Here is a 9,683-nt window from a genome sequence, read left to right on the forward strand (position 1 = left end):
AAGACTGAGGATGATGATGATGATGATGGTGGTAATGTGTGTGTGTGTGTGTGTGTGTGTGTGTGTGTGTGTGTGTGTGTGTGTGTGTGTGTATGTGTTAGAGAGAGAGAGAGCGAGAGAGAGAGAGAGAGAGAGAGAGAGAGAGAGAGAGAGAGAGAGAGAGAGAGGCAGGTGGAAAGGGGAGGGGTCTGGGGTGGTCCAGACAGTCGGTCCTTGTGTACCTCACACACTCGCAGCCTCTGCGCATCATTTAAGGGAAGCCCGGCTGTCGCTTTCCCCGGTCAGTCTAACCGCCTGGCTGCCGAATAATAACACAACCGCTCCAGCGATACTCCACCACTTTTTTTTGTCCTTTTCTCTCTGTGTCCAAACCGTTCAACGTAAACCGACTCTCACCGACGTTATATGGAAAATACGGGTCTGCCAGGCGCATTTATTCTCTGCTATCCGAGAAGAAGCGCACGGTGGAAAACGTTTATGAGGACTAAAAGAAACCAGCCGTGATTCATGGACGTCCATCATGAAAATACTACAGCTACCAACAAGGTATAAAGGAAAGAAGTGTTAATTTGCTCTATCATATTTGAAATATGATAAATATAATGACATTTTAGGTTTTATATTTTGTATAGAAAGGTTTTTGGACACTTGCTGGCTGGGTGGGATGCGTGTCATTTGTGCTGTGTTGTCTTATCGCACCATTGGTGAGGATGTCTGCATCGCGGAAAATCTCTGTCAGGAACCTGTTCACGCTGCAGTGTAGTCGGCTTTATCATTCACAATGCCTATGAGAAGAAAGCTTTGATGCTCTCTATAACCATAAGTCATCCATGATTCTATTCGTGGCCATAGAAGTCAGTATTTTGTATTGTTACAGCATAAAGGAAAAGCTCTCTCTCTCTATGCGTGTGATGTAGTCTCTCTGTGCAGTCAGAGAGGACATAGATTTTTATCAGCTCTTATAAAACAAGTCTGGTGTTTAATCTTTTTAAGTAGTATCACGCTACACTGTGCTTTTGGGTGAAAAGAGATACCCCGATGCATCATTTCTCTGTTGGACATCACAAATCTCATGTATGGCCTCTGATGTGATGCCGGTGAGCCTGTATGTTACTTACACCATCAAAGCTCCCTGCACCAGGCCCCAGTATATGATACTATTCTAAAAATCAATACTGAAATGGGACAAATTTCAGTGTGATTATCTAATTTTTCACTTGCAGCATCATTTCCCCTTGACATGACATTGGCAGCGAAGCTTTCTGCTACTGTTTACCTTTCTGGACTGGCTAAGACTTTTTTTTTTCCCTTGATGAACAAGTGGAATACAGTACAATGGTTAGACTCTCCAATCAGGCCAAATAAGGTCCTTGAATTAGATGCAGACATGTTGGAGTAGACTGAAAGACAGGGTGGATATGTAGAGAGTACTGCAGTATAATATAGTTTAGTGTACTTGGTGAAGTATTTTGTGTGTTCCTAAAAATATTTGAATGGTAACTTTTGGTGCATTTTGTGTGCATAGAGACAGACAAGTTGACCAGAACAGTTTTTACTATTCAGCCAAACTATTTTGAACATTGGTACAAGTTTAAAAAAAAAGTCTTGCCATTTTTAGATACTGTATATAGCCTGTTTTGTGCTTCCACTCCACAGTGGTCTAGACTCGCAGACTGCCGTACATGTTTTGGCACTCAGTGTCATTTAGTTGGATGGGAGCCAACAGTTAGGGGCTTATTCCTCTCCTCTTTACATTACAGAAATTAGGCTGTAGCACAGAAACAGGAGACAAATTTAATTATTTTGTCACATGATTTGGTCTTATGGCATACAGAAAGGTTTTAAAAGGATATTCCGGTTCCGTTTTTGTACTATATAATTAACCCTCATCCCTGCCTATGCACCAAAGTGAATGAGAATATTGCCCCTTGGCCCTAGAATAAAAATTAAAATGCAGCCTACATAGTGCTGATTTTCAACCTACTGTTGACTCACCCTCAATATTAAAATCGATCACAATACAAGTTGATACACTATTAATTTGAATACTCAAATGTTATTCTATTGCAGTTTTCTCCATCTTTCTCAACTCTACTGTGTCATTGTGATATGAAATGTCAAATATCAGTTGTCATTTTAGGGCTGTAAGCGATCTACTATGCAGTGTTTAGTTAGGGTAAAAATGCAAGAAAAGCTAATTGCAAAACTAAATCTAAAACTAACAAAATAACAAATACTGTAATTTCATTTCTTAGAATAAAGACAACAATTATTTGTTCACAGGGAGGACCTGGCATGGACCGCTGTGTCTAAATGAAGTGGCTCAGCCATGCAATGTTCCTGGAAGGCAGTGATTCTGCTGGCCTTGGCCTCCATTGCCATCCAGTACACGGCCATCCGGACACTCACCTCCAAGCCTTTCCAGCTGTGCCCGTTGCCCAGCCCCCAGAACTGTGGTCTGGGGGGGCAGGAGACAGAACCTCCCTTTGAGCGGGGAGCAGCAGGCGGTGGAGGCTGTGATGACTACCCTTACTTTTCCATCAATGCCACCCGTAAAACGCACATCCTGGTCCTGGCCACCACCCGTAGTGGCTCCTCCTTTGTTGGCCAGCTGCTCAACCAGCACCAGGAGGTTTTCTACCTGTTTGAGCCTCTTTATCATGTTCAGACCACACTGATCCCACGTCTGTCCCACAGCCGCAATGCTGCAGACCGGCGTGTGATGCTTGGTGCCAGTCGAGACCTCCTGCGAAGCCTGTACGGTTGCGACCTCTATTTCCTGGAGAGCTACATCAAGCCGACGCCCACCAACCACACCACAGATAAACTGTTCCGCCGTGGTGCCAGCCGAGCGTTGTGCCAGCAACCTGTATGTGATGCCTTCGGTCCTGCTGATGTTAATGTGGAGGAGGGGGACTGTGTTAAGAAATGTGCGTCTCTTAACATGACCTTAGCAACAGAAGCGTGCCGCGAGAAAAGGCACGTGGCAATCAAGATTGTCCGGGTGCCGGAAATTGGAGATCTGCGCGCCTTGGTGGAAGACCCACGGCTGAATATAAAAGTGATTCAACTCGTCAGAGACCCGCGCGGTATCCTGTCATCACGGATTGAGACATTCAGGGATACATACCGTCTGTGGCGTATTTGGAGAGCCACGGGGCGAAGGCCCTATAATCTAGACTTGAGTCAGCTTACAGTTGTCTGTGAAGACTTTCTCAGCTCTGTTTCAACTGGTCTCAGTCATCCCTACTGGCTGAAAGGGAAATACATGTTGGTTCGCTATGAGGATTTGGCTAGAAATCCACTTGTCAAGACAAAGGAGATCTATGACTATCTGGGGCTGCCTATGGATAAAAATGTGGAAGACTGGATACATGCAAACACTCGGGGTAGCAATGAGCCCTCAGCAAAACACAAGTTTGGTACAGTGAGAGACTCAGCAGCCAATGCAGAGAGTTGGCGTTTGAAACTGTCTTATGACATGGTAGAATACACACAGACTGTGTGTCAAAAAGTACTTCACCAGCTGGGATACAAGGCTGTGAAATCAGTAGAGGAACTGAAAAACATGTCCCTCTCACTGGTACAGGACAAAACTTTTGTACCTTTTTTGTAACAAAGATAGTTCTCTAATGACTATTTTTGATATATTTATAATTGTTGCCTTATAATTTCCTTAGTTTGTTGGTTTTGATTCTGTCATTTTGTTTCTTCAAATTTGCACTAAACTTTAAAGATTTTGAATGCACCGAGGGAACTATGGATGATTCCCCAATGTTACAGAACAGCACACTTTAAACACAAAGTAATCAAACAAGCTAGTTTACAAATGTCTCATTTATTTAGTTTTTCCATGAATTGAACCATGACAAGGCACCATCATCATTAATTTCCTGTATGCAAGCTGTTGTTTCAACAAAAGTAAAATGTTGCCCTTCAAAAAAATGGGACAGGAGATGGGAGAGGTCTGGTAAAACAGACATTTTTTAGACCTGTGATGGCAAATTTGGACTGTACAAGCCCTACTGTGCAATAAATACTGAATGTCGCAGTCAACCTTTACCACTATGACATTTCTATCCATGTGGGAAGAGAAGAGATACTTCTGACAGATGCCACATTGCAAAGGATAATTGCAGACAATTAATAGGCTCTCAAGTTAAAGGGACAGAATCCCACTGGAGGTCACGAGTGTTTCATCAGAGGATTTACAACCATCTGTGATAGACAAACATACACTAATGAGAGGTAATGCTGAAATCTTCATTATTGTGGGTATAGATTGCATCTCATTTTTCAAGATGATTAAAAACATGGATGTAGACATCATTTAGGTTCTAATTCAAGTAGACACTGAAGCTGATAAAGAACTGTATTTGTCAAGTTTATTTCTTTATTTTTTATTTGTATTGTCTATTTATTTTAAATAATTCACAGATTGAAATTTACAACAGCCTCTTCTGTCTTAAAGTAAAAATGTTTACGCCGCTGTAGTCCATAGATAATAAGACATTATCTCATCAGATAAACAGTAAAGGATTTCCTTGTTTCTGTGACGACTGATGCGTAATATACAGAGAAGGTATCAAAAAACACCCTGAAACAAAAATAGCGTGTGCGTTCTCTCTGAAGTGCAATGATGCAGCTTTTTGACAGTTCATGTGGGGATGTTTATCTTCCACAGGAAAATGTCATAACTGAGGGAAGTACTGTATGTCTTTGTAGAATAGGTTTCACTGCAAATCCCCATTTCCCAGGATGTGTGGATACTGTAGCTTATACAACACAACAACTGCATTTATAAAGTATGGCTGCATTAGATCACATATGAAAAGAGTATTACAGTGATACAGTGATGACTCTCCATAATCTGGGACAAATCCTCTGATCATTTTAGCAGCAGTTGGCGTGCTGTTACAACCAGGCAATGTTAAAGGGTAAAAGGTCAAGGCTGAAATACAGTACACACAGTCATGTAAAATAATGTGCCCTTTTTCTGTCCTACTGCTTATAATAATGCGGTGGACAGTTACCAACGCATGGAACAAAATGGTTTCTTTTTTTGTTTTTTTAAATATATAAATATAATTTCTGAACGGAACCAGACTTTTGGTTTTATATGCTCATTTTCATAATAACATTCCTGAACTCAAGCACAAAATAATAAGATACTTTGTTAGTATTCTGTATTGTAAAATTAACCACATTATAAGCTAGATATACATTAACTCTTGGACCATTACTGCTGCAAAAATAAATATAGATTTGAGTCGCCTAAAACTGGAATAAAACAGCAATTTTCTACTAAACATTCCCATTTACCAGCTTATGCAGTGGCTAGTTTGGCTAATTGCCCATGAAAACAAGCTAGTGTGCAGATGACAGTGATCATTTCATGCTGTGCACTGTATTTCTAAACCTCCTTTTCCATAGCAACCTGAACTCAAAGTCAGTTTGCATTATGTAGCATGAAAAATGTCAAGGATGTGTAGACAAAACACAGCTGTGCCTATAAAATTCAGAGTAAACACCTATCAGAGTGATATTGGTAAACACCCTGAATTCATTTTGATGAGCATGTCGCATTCAAGACTTGCTTGGCTTATACGGCACAAAGATGGTAGAAAAATAAGTTGTTGTTGCCACTTTATTAAAGTAAATGTCTGTTTTAGGAAACAAACATCCATTATTAGGGGTCCAAGCAGCGAGGCTTCGTTGCTTATTTTCTCTGCTAAAAGTGTTCGTGCAGCAAAAACCTTAGAAACAGAAAAAAAACCTACAAGCGCCAAAATTGGCAGGTGGGTTGCAAATTCCACCCACTACTCAGGCACATAAAATGACGCTCATTGAGCTCAAGGTGGCGCGGTAGTGATTAAGTTTACGTTTTCACAATTATCTTGGAAACAGCTTGGCCTAGAGTCAAAATTCTTTCATCATAATCGTCATCATCATCATTTTAATCTCTCAAGTTGTCTAAAGCTTTGCTCCACTGGTCTTCTGCTCTAAAAATGCCAAATTTTGCGACTTTTTCTCAATTCTCTCGAAATCCTATTTTCGACATCTCGTCAGAAACCGCGGGGTCAGTTGTCTTAAATCTTAGTCAGAATCATTTGTGGACTTTGCTTATCCTAAGGTTTTAAAGAAATTTACAGTAGACACAGTCATCGCCAATGCATCATCAAATTTTCACTAAACTTAATATGTTAGGTCTTTCTTTCACTTTCTGTGGACGATCCCCAACTTTTATACCAATAGACCACTAGAGGGTGCCACCAATGCGAAAAGTTTATATCTCATAATTAGCTGCGTGGATTTGAGTGAAAATTTTTCCACATGTTCTATGATCATGGTAAATTCATTATATAAAGTTTGGTCATGATTGGCTTGTGGTCATTTTTTTATCAATATTGCAGTTAAAACTGCCAAAAATCATTTTAATTTCAATTTCATTCAAATGCTACCAAAATTGACACAAATATTCTTCAGATACTAGACACCATATGTTTCGATTAGTGTTCAGATGTGTCAAATGGTGGGTCCGCAATGATATTCAGTGTTTTACTGTAATTTGTACTTTAAGCTCAACATTTTCTTTTTCATCCAGTTTTTGAACAAATTTCATCAAAATCTTTGACAATACGCCCGAGAAAAGCAGGTTGATATGTGATCTTTTTCATAATTGTATCCCCAACAGTTAAATTGTACAGTGTGAGTCATCTCACTCGAGGATACAAAGGTCCTGGGTTCAAGTACCAGGGTGATCAAGTACTCCATGTGAATACTGTCAATTTCATTTCGCCTACTCTTCAAGCTTTTCAAGCTCTCTTCTCTAAAACTGTGCATTGTTCTTGGACCCCGTCAATTGCGGCTTTCGCTATACTGCTGAGAATACAAAAACAAAAAAACAAAATGAAAAATAATTCTAAAGTTACCTATCTTACCATAATTTAGAGGTTTTAAATTGCATTTAGTTAAGGTGTAACAATACTGTAGATCTCAGAAATATACAGGTATGATAATCAAAGTCCTGTCTGTCCTGAACACCGATAAAAGTTTTACATTTTTTAACATTGAATTTTCATTTCCATGAATGGCATTACTGCAGATAACTGTGCAGTCGAATAACATAGCGCAAAGACGTCTGTTGATTTCCATGCAATGACCACTTGTTTACCCATAAAATATACACCCTGTGAATGGAGCATCACACACCCGGGCTCATCAGTATTGGTGACCGGATGTCCATTGAGATGCAGAGCACAAACCTTTGATCCTCCTCTGTGCCGAGGCTGGAGGCAAGCTCTCTCTCTCCCTCCCTCTCTTCCTCTCTCTTTCTCTCTCTGCCTGTGCTTTCTCCATCATCCACCTCTTTCTTTCTTACAGAGATCTCAGGGGATTGTTCCTTTCCTTCAGTGCTCACTCTCTGTTTTTCCCTTTACCTCTGAATCTTCTGGATGTGCCTGGCATATTTTTAAATTTACAACTAAAAAAATGCTGCATATCCGTGGCTTGTGAACATACATATGTTTTCTGTAGGATATTAGCAAAAAAAGCAAAGTGAACTCACCATAGAACACTTCTAAGCTGTTGTTTAACAATATCTCAGTCTTTAACCTGCATTGTTCCAGTAAATCTGTCTTTATAGGCTTTAATTGATTAATTAATACATCTGCAGTACCATCCCCTTAAAGCTAAAACTGTATGGTTTTCTATCTCATTTACTTATTCTAAAATATCACTGGAGACTTTGTCAGTGTCCTGCAGTTGAGCAATATTCTAGCTGACCATTCACACTTTGAACTGAACCTCTCAATTAAACTCAACTTGGCTTCTTGCTTTTAACGCTCAGCTGTGACAGTTTGCTAGTAACGGTGCACTTCCTCCACATGCCTGATCCCCGCACACAGTTTGCAGCCTGCCTCCCATGTGTCGGTGTGTCTCTGGGCTCTCGCTGAGCTGCTCGTGTTGTTTATTGTGTCCCAGGGCTGAACATATGGTTCACAAGCCCCTGGAAGAAAGTACAGCAAATCCCTCTCTCTCCATGTCTCTCTCTCTCCCTTTTTTATTCTTATCCTCTCATAATGTGACCTTAATAATCTGACCCTATGTGACTGCATGACGGAGCAGAAAGATATTTCTCTGTGCCCGCTGTTTACTGAGCTGAGCTGACAGAACATGTCCTGGTAGCTAAAACTACTCGTTAGTGAGCAAAGGCTGCTGCAAGAATATTCTTGAAGAGTGTGCAATAAAGTGATCATTCTAACAAAAGGAAGCCGAGGATGAAAATTTGCCGATAGTACTTCACTTGCATTTCTTTTTTTGTCTTCGTTTGTGTGTGTGAATCTGTGAGTGTGTGTAACTGCTTCTGTTCTGCTGCTTAGTGGGATATAGTGTAGTTTTGATGTGAGAGGCTCACTGAGCTTAACAAATTGTATGAATTATGGCACTTAAATGTGTCAGTGACACTGTTGCTGAGGCACTTGGTGGATATGTTATGCAAGTATTTCCATGTCCTGACAAGCATGTATTGTCTTTGACCCCCAACACTCCACCTTTGTGGATGATTTGCGATTGCGCTCGACTCTGCATCTGAGCAGCAGGGATGATTCAATCAGTTGTTGCTCAGGTGACTGCTGACGTTCTTTTCAACAAGGCACTGTGAATGAGAGTTGAGCAGTGCAATCAAAACTATTCATATGAAAATCATGAGATTGTTTTGTTCGACTTTTCTGCACAGGTTGTCCAAGTTGTTATTTGATTGCTGGTAAAATGGCAGTGGGCGAGCTGGGCTTTGCCAGGAATGATATGAGCAGCTTAATTGAAGCTGTCAGTAGGTCAGCGTAAGAGAGGCGTAGCAACCAGGTCATTATGTAGTTGCGCCATGATAGGTTTAATGGGCAGAACAGCTTTTAAATGAAATTTTAAAAAATGAAGTATTTTCTGTAATATATAAACTAGAACAGTTATTCCTGTGGTAAAATTTTGGGGTTAGAACAAATTTAAATTTCAGCTTGGACTCTTATTTGTAACATCTCATTCTAACACACAGGATCAGTTAGCATCTGTTATCGCATTGTTGCTGGATACTTTAAATGATGCACGAAGCATGCTCCCGAAACATTTCCACGCCTGGAATGAATATAAAACATACAAACTTGTAACATGAACACTGAATAAATTACTTTTCACATTAACCATTTTTTCCAGATTTAACAGTGAATACATTTAAGCATTAAATGTTACAGTGAGCATTAACTTATTTTTAAATAAGTGGGTGGAAATGACACTGTCCCTTACATGCTCTGAGCTACAGCTGCAACTGGCAAGCATAGGTTACTCTCTCTCTCTGTCTCTCTTTCTCTCTCACACACACACACATACACACAAGCATTCACACTGAGGAGCCATTGATGGTTAATTCCCCCGTGGAAATGTGGGTATAGGTAAGTGAGAGGGTGTGTGTGTCTGAATGTGTATATGTGCACGTAGTGTCAGACGGGCTGGTCAGTGCAGCTTACGTCACTGTGGTCAGCTGTGGCTCTCTTTGCTTTGCTGCCGTTGCTCAAATTCTCCCCTTGGCTGGCCTGAAAAGCTGAAATGAAATTAGCACACACACGCAAGCAAACAAGTATGAGCAGTCATGAGCTAAAATTGAAACTCTGAGAGGTCTGGGAATAGAAGAA

General features: G+C 40.5%; 1 protein-coding gene across 1 annotated transcript; it reads left to right on the forward strand.

Annotated features, from left to right (window-relative positions):
- The first annotated feature begins 227 nt into the window (after positions 1-227).
- Positions 228-5,031, forward strand: chst1 (carbohydrate (keratan sulfate Gal-6) sulfotransferase 1). The gene is made up of 2 exons (XM_042413879.1): positions 228-546; positions 2,284-5,031. Exon 2 carries the CDS (start codon positions 2,330-2,332, stop codon positions 3,614-3,616), a length of 1,287 nt encoding a protein of 428 aa, XP_042269813.1. The 5' UTR covers positions 228-546; positions 2,284-2,329; the 3' UTR covers positions 3,617-5,031.
- Positions 5,032-9,683: the final 4,652 nt, after the last annotated feature.

The sequence above is a fragment of the Thunnus maccoyii genome, chromosome 1 (genome assembly GCF_910596095.1).
Source record: "Thunnus maccoyii chromosome 1, fThuMac1.1, whole genome shotgun sequence".
NCBI classification, from domain to species: Eukaryota; Metazoa; Chordata; class Actinopteri; order Scombriformes; family Scombridae; genus Thunnus; species Thunnus maccoyii.